This window comes from Ochotona curzoniae, unplaced genomic scaffold (assembly GCF_017591425.1).
Source record: "Ochotona curzoniae isolate NIBS_2020 unplaced genomic scaffold, NIBS_Ocur_1.0 scaffold_3208, whole genome shotgun sequence".
NCBI lineage: Eukaryota > Metazoa > Chordata > Mammalia > Lagomorpha > Ochotonidae > Ochotona > Ochotona curzoniae.
Window position 1 is genome coordinate 11,028,296 of NW_024467106.1, and position 13,317 is coordinate 11,041,612.

The window sequence follows — 13,317 nt, forward strand, 5'->3', positions numbered from 1 at the left end:
GGGAAGTGGAGCTGCCAGGACACAATTCCGGCACCCATGTGAGATCCTGGCTCATGCAAGGCGAGGACTTTAGCCACTAGACTACTGTGCCATACGGCTTTCTTGAGATAAAGCAAAGGGGTGAAACTGAAGGGAGACGGGAAAAGAGCCAGTAGCAAGGCCAGCCCTGCCACTTCTCTGCCAGCTGCAGCAATTTGTACAGACCCGCGTCTTCCCTGTGCAGGATCCTGGCAGCTTTCTGCCACCTCTGCCCTGTGCTGGCCCACATCCCTTCCTCCTTAATTCTTGATGTCAGTTTTATTATTTTGTTTCCTTTTCTTTTGAGTCTGTTTTCTTCTTACACTTTTTGGGTACTTTGAACATACTTATGTTAAAAACCTTGAGTGGATTTCCTCATTCCTGAGGTTTTTGTCTTTTCATGTGTGATTTTGTCTGCAGCTTCAGCTTGCCTGTGCTGTCTGCTGGGGCTGCCCCAGTCTTGCTTTTTCCCTTGGCTCTAGTTTTGGGGCTGCCCTGGCTTGGCCTTGTAGAGCTTTACACTGACATCTGGCTCGTTTGGCACTGTGGGAGTTGAGTTCTGCTGCTTTCTGTAAAGGGCGGTCTTCCACCATGACCCCTGCTTGTGGCCATGGGATTTCTCCTGTGCTTTGGATCTTCAGGTACTTTATTCTGATTTTTGAGTTGTGTAGTGTACTTGAAGTACTTTGTTGCTACATACTTTACTGCTGTCGTCAGAATAAGATGGGAGGAGCTTCTCGCGTGTCCACACTGTCACCTTGTTGGCATGTATGCTCTTTCCCACCAGAGCTGCCTTCCCCAAGCTTGCATGTGACATTGCAGGTCTTCCAGGGCTCCTGTGTCACTATGTGGCATGCAAGACTCTTCATTCCTCTCCTGCCTTGCTTTGCAACCTCATTTCCTTGTTTCTTGACTTGCATCTTGTCCTGACTTCGCATCTCAAATCTGTTTGTTTCTTTTCCATGCTTAGGCTTTTACCCCCTTCCCCAGCTGGCTTTGTATGGACTGTGGAAACCCTTTGCTGACATTCTGATTGTGGCCCCAGGTGGCACACTTTGGGATGATTGTTGGCAACCCTCTCAAACCCCCTGTCATGCCCGTGACATGTATTTGTATTTCGTAGGGTACTGATCTGTTTCCACGTCTGCCTCTAAAGGTTTCCAAGGGCAGTTTGGCGTCTTTGGTGTTCTTCCACAGGGCCTGCGCCAGGAAACACAATTAGAAAGGAGTCTGCTTCCACTGTTCCATGCCAGGCATCATACCAGCTGTGGTATATGCTGACGTGGTTGTGATTCTCTGAAAGCCAGAGCCTGAGATCCTGGCTTGGTACAGACACCAGGGAACCAGGAGTGAGGGCTTAGGGCTTAGGGAGAGTAGGAAGGGAAGGGAAGCCAAAGCCATCAGGGTGTTACTGACCTGATTTCTCTTGGGCAGTTTGCACCATGCTGCTGGGCAGGCCCTGAGAGTCTGTGCAGGATGGTTACGGGAAGGCCCCCGCCTTGGCTCTCTTCCCCCTCTGGTTGAGGGTTTCCCCCAGAAGTGACAGCTCCTCCGTCCTTCCCCCAGTGCCTTGCTGACTGCCTCAGAGTTTCGGTAAGAGCAGCGATGTATCCATGGGAGTTGTCCACACAGCTTCAGCTGAAACCAGAAGTGATCAGGGGCAGGTGGCAAGGGACATGGGAAGCATCTGCCACCCAGCCACTGTCTTGTCTATTTGTCATAGCTGTCCTATGGAGGGAGGGAACCTGCTTTCAGAGAATCACACTTAGAATTCAAAGCCATTTTGTTAGTGTATAGTGTGTTCTCCACTGAGCCTGCATGCTAATAAAACAGCCCTTTGTTAACATCCGCTGGGGCACCAAGACATGGCAGGTCACCATCTTGGCCATATTCATCCATCAAAAGCCACAACTGCTGCTGGAGGTGGGACTGACCCAAGGATCGTGGAACGTGGTTTGGGAATGCTGTCATTGTCATGGACACCTTGTGAGCCTCTTGGCTCCGGCATTCTTGCATCCATGGGACTCACTCACTCACTCACTCACTTGTTGTGTATCTTCCATCCCACTAATTCTACTCTTCTTACACATAGAGTTGATGTGGCAGTATCTGTCTTGCTGGGTTCTTGAGGTTATCTAGGATAAAGTGTTTGGCATGGCTCATTACAGTACTCAACTCTGTTTTATTTATACAGAACCAGAGTAACAGTCTGTTGGGGGAACATGAAAAGCTGAGCAGGGGAGAAGGCATAAGCAGGAACTTAGTTCTTCCCTTTCCTCCTCTTTTGGAAAAACAGGCCAGACTTCGTGAAAGTGCTATGTGAGCTGTTTCTGGAGAGAATTCAGCGGACAGAGCAGGAAGTTTCTGGAGAACCCTTCGATGAAAAGACTGAGAAGAAAGAACTGGTGGCTCTCTCACAAACAGGTGGACTCGACCGTCCTCTCCAGGCCAATTCACTCTCCGTGATGCAAGATGAGCTGAAGTCGTGCCATGGGACACAGCTGGTAAAGCCTGGCGAGGCGTCCAGGGTGGAACTGAGAGATGCCTCAGTGCAGACCCTGTCCGTGGAAGGCAGCCTGCCCGGCTTAGGACAAGGGGAGAGAGAGACTTGCGAAGAGAAACCCACAGATGCCTTAATCCCCACGGAGCCTCGGCTGGAGGCCCTGGGTGGGATCCCAGGGCAGCAGGCCCCTTCTGTCTCCTTCCCCAGTGCTGCTAACAAAGTAAGTTTTTGCATGTGTTCATTATGTGTATGTTCTATTTGAGCACCCCACCACTTTCTGTCATTTTTATTTTCCCTCTGTGCCTTTGCTCCTGACTCCACTTTCATCCTTCAGTCTTTCCTCTTGACCCCTTCCTCTCTCACTCATCTGCATATCCTGGGGGAGTCCCGCCTGCACCCCTGCAGCTTGCTCTTCTGAGCCATCAGGACCACCTTTCCCTGTATCAGCAGTGCAGCATTGCTTGTGGGCAGGTGTCAGAATTTATACAGTTCTCCCCCTGTTGATGAACATTCCTTTTTGCAAGGTGCAGTGGAAGTGGTTATCACTTGACCTTTGTAACAGGCATGAGAGCCTGGGGTTTATCTTGTGTAAACTTCGCAGAGGAGAGGTCCTGTTTAGGAATTTCTCTGCATTCCTGCACCCAGCAACACTTGCCAAGGGTGAGGAAACCAGTCTGTATTACCCGTGCCTAGCCAGCGTTAAGAAGCTCAGCTGGGGCTCCTGCTGAACCCAACATTCCTTTCCGAGTCAAGCTGCCTTCCACCCGTGGCAGCCTCACATGGCTGGTTTTGTTGGGTGAATGTTGGCGTGTTGATTTCCTTCCAGTAGACGCTGTCTTCAAGCTGCTGTAGAAGTACTGCCAAATAATGCCAGGTTGCCAAAAACTTGACCCTTGTGGAGGGCATGTGGCCTTGTGGCTAGTAAGGGGCTGGAGAGCCCTTGTTCCGTGGGATCTGCTCCGACTCCAGCTGCCTGCTAGTACAGGCCCTGGGAGACAGCCAAGATGGTTCAGTGACCTAATTCCTGTCACTCGCGTGGGACACCTGGACTTAGTTCCTGGCTCCTGGCTCCTGGCTCCCAGCTTCCACCCCTGTTAGGGACTGAACTAGCGGAAGAAACCTTTCTTTATCTGTGTCTGTCTCTTAAATAAGCAAATAAACAGAAATCATTTAAAAAAGTAAAAAAAAAACAGCCTAGCCCACTGGATTCTTGGCAGTGTTTGGAGGCTTACAACAGCCCTTTGGAGAGCAGGGTTTGGGGTTGACTGTAGCAGGAAGCCGTGTTCTAGCAGGGATGGAAACAGGGTCCTGTTTCAAATAGAGCTCCACAGAGGGCTGTTGGTAGTCCTGTTTCCAAGGATTGTTTTGTATCTTGGAAATCAACTGTATGCACTGTTTCGTGGCATCAGAATGGAAAATTAAGTTTATTTTCTGACCACTAAATTACTGCTTTTGTGCATACCAAAGAGAGTTAGATATATCATTAGCAAAATTGCTTTTGATTGTTTTAAATTATGCACCAAAACTGTAATTTCTAGAAAAGGATTTTCTAAAGATATCAGAGAAAAAAAACCCCACACTGCCATTATATTAATGGTACTCAAAATGCAAATTTGTGCAATTTGGCTAGAATAGAGATGCTCTCATCTGCCCTGGCTCCTTCAGTTTATACCTGTGTAGCAGGGAAACTAGATGTTTTTTTTTTTTTTTTAACTTGTTTGCTTTTTTTTCTATTTTGTGGGAGATGTCATCCTATGTTCAGGAAAATTGGATAATTGAATGGACTTAATTTCCCTAAATGTATTAATTTTTTCTTAGTCTGAAATTATCTTTCTCACTTGTGTTTGTGTTTTCAAAAGGCTGGAGACTGTGTTTATTTGTTTATTACTATTTTTAGGATCACCGTAGATATCCAAGATTGCGCTCAATCCTCTCTCTCTCTCTCTGGTTCTTTATGTTTTTTTCCCTCTATCTTTCTCCCTGTTTAAATTTTCTCAGTAAGTGTTTGGATTTAGTGATGGTGTGATCTGTGTTTTACATATGGAGAATAGTAGCTTTAAGAGGCTAGGCATTGGCCCACGGTGCTAGAGATACAAACTGAGATCTGTTAGAGGTGGACAGAGATGTCCTAAGCCTGCCTTTCTCAGGGAGACAGACTCTCCTCCATTTTCTGCAAAGTAGAAGAAATGTTACTGGCTCTTTTTTTTTTTTTGGTGGCCTTTGGTAGTGAAGAAGTCATTCAGCCTATGGCTTGAGCCCGAAATCTGGTTACAAGGAACATCAGTGCAACGCAAAGGGTGAGATAAGGAGAGGTCGTGTTGTTATAGAAGTAGCTGGCTTTACAGAATCCTGTGTGTGTGCTTGGGCCTGGCACCGAGTCCTTGAGCAAGCGGTCACCCGGTCTTCCTCCCTGGATGAAATCATCATGGCTAAATGAGGTAAAACGTGGCCCGCGCTGAGGCCCATAGCTTGTACGTGGTAGGAACTCTGTATGTGAGAGCACCTGTCCCTTTCTATTCCCAAGCAGGAAGTTCCAGGAATATGACACCTTTAGGAAGTGGCAGGGGTGCCTGTGTCGGGAGCCCGTCAGGCAGCATTTGTGCGGTGTTATTTTAGAACCGGTACTAGGTTGACTGACGGCACTCTTCCAGCTTGAAATTGGCTTTGGCATTTGTGCACTTGCCGCTGTCTTTTCTGCTGCCATATGACACGCAGATTTGGATCCGGGAATAAGGACTGGTGGAGATGGAGGACCAAGCACTTGACTGCTGTTTTCCAGATCTCTTTTCCTCCAAGTGGTACCCTTGTCCTTGAACCCACTGTCTCCCTGGAGTGTCAGAGCAGAAAGCATCTCACTCTTCCTAACCGAGCACTGGAGTTTCAAGAGCCGCTTCGATGTCTGCCTGTTGAACTTGCTGCATGACACTGAGCCACTTGTTTGACATCGCGGTTCTTCCAGACACGAGGCGTGATAATGTCTGTTGTCTAGTTGACCCGAGGACTGGGGAGGATGCAGCTGGTTGGATTTTGCATCCTAGAACATGCAGGAAAGGGCCTTCCTGGGAGATCTTGGCAGTCTTCTCATTCCCTGGGGCCCATGTTTTTTCCCCCCCTCCAAGGTTCCTTTCCCTCCACTATTTACATTTTTGAAGATAACAGCTTCATTGAGATATAATATCACTTGGTTCATCCATTTGAAGTGTGTAATTCAACATCTTCTAAAAAGATACTCACAGAGCTATATAACCACACTGCATTTTCAGAACATTTGATCATCCCAAGAAGAAACCTTATCATCCTCATTAGCAGTCACTTCCAGTTTCCTCCTCTCCAACATTCTCTGCAGATTTATCTGTTCTGGCTATTTCGTATGAATGGGATTGTACAATAATGTGGTTCTTGGTGAGTGGCTTCTTCCACTTAGCCTGGTGGTATAGTGCAAATTTATTTGTGTTGTTGCACATATCAGTACTCCATTTATCATTCTTGTCAAAAGCAGTACTCCTAGGTTATACTACGTTGTATTCAGCCACCCATTGGTTAGGGGTAACATCCCTGTTTGTGTGCACCTTTGGGTGGACATGCTTTGATTTCTCCTGAATGTGTCTCTGTAGAACTTCTAGGTCAGAGATAACTGTTTCTTCTTTTGAGGTGCGGCCACGCTGTTTTCTAAAGCAGTTGCCCCCGTCTGACATTTACACAGTGTGTGAAGGCTCCAGTTCTCCACACCCTCACCAACACTTGTGGCCTTTTGGATTGCAGTTGGCCCATGGGTGTGTGTAGGGTTGTATTGTGATTCGATATCCATCTTCTTGATGAGTAGTGAGGTTGAACACCTTGCATGGGCCTCTCAGCCTGTGTGTCTTGCTTTGCAGGAATGCCTATCAGATCTTCTGCCCATCTTTTCATTGGATTACCTATGCCATTATTATGGAGTTGTAATATATTTTATGTGTCCTAGATTCAGTTCCTTTACCTTAGCTTTTACATATATTTGAAATCCTCCCCCTGAAAGACTCACCCAGCCCCACTTGGCCTAAGAGTTTAAGTTTATGTGTTCGCTGCACAGCTGAATTGTTGAGCACTTACTGTGTGTTAGTTCTTCTGCAGGAAGACATGATGAGGGGATGGCCAAGCTTTGCTGAGCTCCTAGCCGTGGGACTTACAGGCAGTGCACAGGTTAAATGGTCATCAAGTCATGGCCCAGTAGTGCTAATGTTCTCTGAGCAGAGTTATAGAGGACAATGAGTGCATGACAAGGGGATTTGACCTGGTCCTGGAAGTTAAGGCCCATTCTGCTAAAGGCAAATTTGAGCTGAGTTCTGAAGACTGACTTCAGTGTTAGTGGGGGAAGAGGAGGTAGGTGAGAGTGAATCTCCTGGACAGGGGAGTTAGCATATATTGTGGCCCCGAGGTAGGAAGAATGTGGTATTTTTTGAGAATCAACAGAAGACAAGCATGGCTGGAGATGATGGTGAACTGGGAGATGGGAGTAACTTGGACTGTGGGGCAGCCAGGACCCTGCAGGCTGTGGTGTGGGCTTTGAATTTTGTCATAAGAGAAGTGGGAAGCAGTTAGTTTTGAACTGGATATAGGTTAACCTTCTTCCTAGTGCATGCAGCATGGGCTGGAAAGGGTGAAGGGACCATGTCGAGAGTGCTCGAAGGCTGTCGGAGGGTCCGTCTGTGCTCTTGGAGTTGGGTGGCAGTGGAGAATGAGAAGTGAACAGACTGAGAGACAACTTGGGCTCTGGGATTAGTGGAGCCTGATGAATGATGGAAAGTGGGGTTGGAGATAAAGGGTGGTTTTAAAATGACTTGTGGGTTCCTGGATTGTACAGTAGGTGGATTGGTTTGATTTACCAAGATAGAACTGTTGAGTGTCATAGATTTATGTGTGGGGACATAGGTGACAACTGAAGAGTGATAGAATTGCTTTTAGTTGACTTTGGAAGTGCCTGAGACACCATTAATGTCTTGGCAGGGGTGGGAGCTCTGAGCCTGCAGAATAGCACCGGTTCTAGCCAGTTGACCAGAGAAGGTGGGAGACAGATTGGCTTAGACTAAGCATGAGTGGGAAGCGAGGAACTAGACTAGGAACAGAGAAATGTTTTCTAGAAGATTGTGGTGCTGAAAGAGCAGCTGTTTATGGAGTCCTTGGGTAGTCCAGAGTCACGGTGAGCCGGGGCCAATGCTGTGGTAAGGAAGACAGGCCTTTGACAGTCAGGAGGATGAATGGATCTGACTTCCATTATTGAGCTGGGAGTCTGGGCAGTCAGTTTGAATCCCACTGTGTACTGTTGGTTTGGGATTGTTGACTGGGCCGCTGCAGGAAGAGCATTCACTTTATGTAACGTTCGTGTTTTTAGGATGCCAAGAAGTCCCGCCTGCCCATCCTCATAAAATCATGCCAGTCATTAGGAAGCATGGGCCACCTCCCTCCCACTCAGGACTTGGTGGCTCAGTTGCAGGACCAGATCCTGCAGCTGCAGGAGGAGCTGAAGGAGCTGCAGACTCACAATATGCACCTGCACCGGAAGTTAATTCTGGCTGAAGCCACGAGAGAGAGTAGGCCAACTCCCGACGAAACACTCCTTAATGGTAAGCTCTGAGAAAAATGTATTCTCTGCGAGCTAGGTGAACGACCCAGCGGAACCGCTTGAAATGTCAGCCTTGTTGTTTAGAATTGCAATAAGTTGGAGTATAAATTTCATGAATTGCAGTGATTAATCTTGACTTGACAAATGCACAACAGAAGGCGCACAAACAGGAAAATGTAACTGTGGTGTTCACGTGATTGTGGAGTCTGGATGGAGAGGACTTACAGCACTCCCTGGACCTGTGGGGCGGCTCCTGCCTTCACCTGGGACTGTCTGCAGGGGCCCCAGTTACTTGGTGATGGAGTCCAGGCTCTTTGGCCTGGAGTCATCCTTGGAAGCCTCAGACTGTGGAAGCAGGAGTGGCCAGGAGAAGGTCCTCCCTGCTGTGTTCTCTGGTGTGTCTGTGACATCTCAGAGCTTGTTCCAAAGCCTGCTGACCTGCCTTTGTCTGGAAGTGCCCTTCTTGGCCACCCACTGTCTGTGTACATATTTGTTGAAAATAAGATTCATCGTTTAATTCCATTCTTCTGCAAGCCTTAGCATTTTTCTTTTAAATTTACTTACCAGAAAGAGAGAGAGAGAGAGGCAAGAGTGAGACAAATAGACTTACCCACCCACCCACCCTCTGCTATCTTCTGATTCATCAGCTGTAATGGTTTGAGGGGTCAAAGCAGGAGCTCAGAGCTGAGGCCAGGTGTTATGTGGGTGGGCAGAGCGCCAGCTAACTGAGCCATCCCTGGTGTTCTGGGGTCTGCATGAGCACTGAGCTGGATAGGAGCCGTAGCTAGGTGTGGTGCATGTGTACCTTAACTGGCAGCCCAACTTCTAGGTCATGACTCCTGGTTTTGAATTCCTGTTGTAAGCAAATGGCAGCAGTACAGGATCAGTAATACTGTTTATTTATTAAATAGTTATTAGGGGCCAGCACTGTGGCCTAGGCATTCAAGCTGCTGCCTGCAGGGTCAGCATCTCCTGTGAGCACTGGTTTCAGTCCCAGCTGCTCTGTTTCTGATCTGGCTCCCTGCTGATGCACCTGGGAAAGCAATGCAAGATGGCCCAAGTGATTGGGCTGTGCATGCGTGTGGGAGACCTGGGAGAAGTGCCAGGCTCCTGGCTTTGGCCTGGTTTAGCCCTAGTCTTTGTGGCAAGTTGAGCAGTGAGGCAGCAGATAAGAGGTTTCTTTCTCCTTCTTTCTCTCTCCCTCTCTGCCTCTGTCTTTCAAATAAATAAATAGGTAAACAAACATATAAATAAACACTCTTAAAAAAACAGAAATACATTAAATTTGCCTGTGTGCCAAGCCCTGCTCTAGGCATGGAGAGAAGACATTGCACTTGTATGTTGTACAGTGGAGAGAAGGCAGTGTACTGAGATGACATTTCTGTTGGGCCAGGGGGCCAAGTGGTGAGCATGTCCATGCGGAGTGAGAGAATCGGTGCTGCCGCTGAGAGAAGGGCAGCAGGCCAGGGGGCATGAGGACCGAGGAGTGGGTCAGTGCTTAATGGGGGCATGTGAACCTGACAGAGAAGGGAAACTGGGAGGAAGTGAAGGCTCCACTCACTGTCTTGGGCAGGAAGAGTGGAAATTGAGGGTTTTGAGCAGAGGACTGTGATGGACCAACTTAAGCCTAAAAGCAGGAAGTGACGGACTGCAGCCTGTGGCCCATGCGCACATTGCTGCCTGCTCTTGAAAACCACGGTTTCACTTGCATGTTGTCTGGGACTGCCCTGTGCTGTGATGCTCCAGCTGAGTAGTAGCACTAGAGAACCTGTGGTCTGCAAAGTGGGAGATGTTTACTGCTGGGCTTTTTAAGAAATGTAGACTATGACAGCTTTAAAGGATCGCTCTGTGTGACCCTTTAGGAGGCTCGAGTACCATGCACCGAAGGGGGAGAGGATGCAGGAGCAGCAGGTGCAGGTCGGGCATCTGCTTTTGCATTGTGAGAAGCCTGTTGAGTGTCCCACTGGAGGTATCAGCCAGTGGTTGGAGGTTGAAGAGAGACATCTGGGTTAGAGATCCACACTTCGGAAAGTTCAGCAAGGAAGCAGGTGCAGGAGCTGAGGCTGGGAATGTCCAGGTCAGAGGTCAGAGAGGAGCAGCAAGTGATACAGGAGGAGAACTGAGTGAACCTGACCTTCCAGAAGCTGTGTCAGGTGTGAGACAAGGAGGATGAGGAGTGCCAGTTGGGAAGTCAGCATCGTGGAAGCCGTTAGTGGCTTTGAGGGGAAATTTTGCCAAGGAGAGGGTGTGAGGAAAGGTAATGGGCATGTGTGCTAGAGAGGGAATGAGGGGGAAGATGGAGACAGCAAGAGCAGAACCCTGGAGGCATCGTGCTGTGAGCAGGAGCAGAGATGCTGGTGGGCAGGTGGGCTCGGTGGCATTGTAGTTGGGCAATATGAACTGCAAGACCTGCGTTTCTGGGTAAGAGAGAATGGTCTAGGAGTGGCAGTGAGGTGCAGGATGGTGGAGCGTGGGAGTGAGGAACCCCTCCTGTGCAGGCGGCTGCAGGGGAAGCCACATCCTGGGAATAGCCTGGGTTCGCTCAGCGTGAGCGGTGGGTAAGTTGGAGGAAGTTGATGGTCTTTGGAATTTGCCACTGAAAGCTCTGAGTGCCGAGGTTGGTGACGGCATCAGGTTAGAGAAAATTGCAGCTTTGAACTTCCTGTGCTACTGGCAGAACAGGTGCCACGATGTGTTGAACTGCTTGCTGTGTGACGGAGGGAGTCTTCCCAGCAGTCTTTGGAACAGCTGTGTCCCTTCTTCAGCTGAGGCAGCGGCTCTGGCAGTGATTTGGCAGCATTCACACTGCCCCTAGCTTCCTGAACTGGGTGATTTCAAAGTCAGCCTTAAGTTTTTTGAAAGACAGATTGAGAGAGAAAAGGAGAGACAGACAAAGATCTTCCATCCACTGGTTCACTCCCCTAATGACTGTAGCAGCTGGAGCTGAGCTGATCCAAAGTCAGGAGCCAGGAGTTACTTGTGGGTCTCCCACGCAGGTGCAGGGTCCCAAGGCTTTGGGCCATCTTCCACTGCTTTCCCAGGCCACAAGCCCAAAGAAGCTGGATGGGAAGTGGAACAGCTCGGGCACAAACCGGTATCCAAACAGGATGCTGGTGCTGGCAGGTGGAGGATTAGCCAGTTGAGTCATTGTGCTGGTTCTTTACTGTTTGATAAAGCCTAGTGTATGTAAGACTTGTGTGGGTTTTATTAGTTGTAGCCTGAGGTGTTTTCCGTGTAACCTTGGGTTTCTTTCCCAGTTTCCCATGGTAGAGATTTCAAGCTAGCCTGTGGCAGAGTTGCCCTGCTGTTCCCTCCTCCCACCTCTCCTCCATGCCTTCAGTGAAGGCTTCCTGAGCACCTGCTGTAGCTCTGGCTGTAGCAGAGAAGTCACGAGGGTGTGATGTAGGCTCTGCCTTCTAAGAACACCCCTTCCCGAGCACAGGGGGCAGGGGGCCTCTAGGAAGAGAGATGTAACGAGTTGCCGTGAGAGACTCAGCCCAGCAGAAGCCCTGGCACTCTGCCCAGGCTGTGCCTTGTCACTCCACACATGGTTTGTTTTCCCCCAAGTTTATTTTTATTTATTTGAAAGGCAGAAAGAGATTGTCCATTCGTTAGTTTATCCTCTGAGTATCCACAGCACCCGAGACTGGGCCAGGCCAAAACCAGGAGCCAGAAACTCCGTCTGGGCTCCCACATGGGAGGCAGGGATCGAGGGCTGGAGCCGTCACCTGTTGCCTCCCAGGGTGTGTGTGAGCAGGAGACTGGATTCAATGCGGAGGCAGGGCTCCTCTCTTTGATAAGAGGTGTGGGCATCCCAAATGGTTTCTTAACGTGCTATGCTACAGCGCCCTCCCACATTTTTATTTCTTGCTGAAACACCAGAGTGCCGCTTCTCACTCCCGGAGCCACTGGAAGACCTGAGCCTCTCTCTTCTTAAGGCAGGTGGGCATGGGTAGATGCAGGTCATTTTCCCACTCATAGTTCTGTGAGAGGCTGGACTTGGACCATTTCAGGCACGCTTCAGTTTATTTATACCTTTTATGTCCTGTTGGGGCAGCTTGATAGACTGATTTGATCTTATAAATTGCATTTGGCCTCCCCAGTGTTTTCGTTTCCCTCTTGTGTCTTTGTGTTCTTCTGTGGTGCATGGCTAAGTTTAAAGGCTGTGGTTTTACTTATTTTTCCTTTTTCTTTGCAAATGCCTCTAGCTCGGCCCTTTGCGGCAGCAGCCTGCGGGGACAGCCCAGGAGAGCCAAGTGGGGTTCAAGCTGCACCCTCTAACCAGCATCACAAGGACATGGTGGATGCTGGTCAGCAGACAAGCCACAGCACCGGTGAGACTGAACCCCAGTGTGCACTGAGCATCTCTTGTTGGCTGGGCGTCATCTGGGATGTGTATGAACCGGCCACTGCTGAGCTGGCCACAGCCCTCCTGGGTGGTCGTTCATGTTCCCGTCTGGGGGTTTGCATGTGGTTGGCCCAGTGTCACCAGCTGGTAAGGAGGGAAGGAGTTGTGGTAGAGTAGGGTAGAGGCTTGGGGAGACAGTCACCCAGACTCCTGATGCTTTCAGTGAGGTGTGCACACTCTGGTCTCTGTTGGCCAAGAGACTGAGTTGGCGGGGAGCCTGTTGCCAGGCCCTGGGGCAGCAGGAGGGTGCAGAGATGTGACTAGGCCATGGGTGAGTAGTATTCTGCTCCCTTGGAAAGCATAACTTGATAAACATGCAGAGAACCATGGGAATGCTGGAACAACCACCCATGCTTCCACTCGGCCAGGATGAACAAATGCTACAAACGCTTCTCCTCTCATCACCTTAGATCTCTGTTACTTTATTTTCATAGATTAAACCACTGTTGTTCTGGATCTCATTTGTCCTGAAAGACATGGTGGCCATTGGCGATCCTAGGTTTGCCGTGGGATTGTCCTGGGACACTGTCTCTGCAGAGGCTGTGACTGGCTGGCCCTGTTCCCAGTGGTGTGCACTGCATCGAGGTGTGACGTCAGAGCAGAAGTATGGGCACCTGCTCCTCTCTGGCTGGACTCTGCGGGGAAGGCAGCAGAGCCCTCTTGGCAGTAGCAAGTTCTGGGCTACGGCATTTCTTGCTAGGCCAAAACACGTGGTCTGGTGGTAGCATTTGATTTCTTGCTCAGAGTTGATGAGTAATCAAGACCTCTGGACAGTTTCCCTTCTGCTTG

At 49.3% G+C, this 13,317-nt stretch overlaps 1 protein-coding gene across 1 annotated transcript in view; it reads left to right on the plus strand.

The window, feature by feature from the left end:
* CDK5RAP2 (CDK5 regulatory subunit associated protein 2) overlaps positions 1-13,317 on the plus strand; it is a 173,868-nt gene that overhangs the window by 111,110 nt on the left and 49,441 nt on the right. The window contains exons 21-23 of the mRNA XM_040963828.1: positions 2,315-2,741; positions 7,890-8,121; positions 12,329-12,454. Coding sequence (XP_040819762.1) covers positions 2,315-2,741; positions 7,890-8,121; positions 12,329-12,454 — 785 coding nt within the window. The remainder of the gene's footprint in view (positions 1-2,314; positions 2,742-7,889; positions 8,122-12,328; positions 12,455-13,317) is intronic.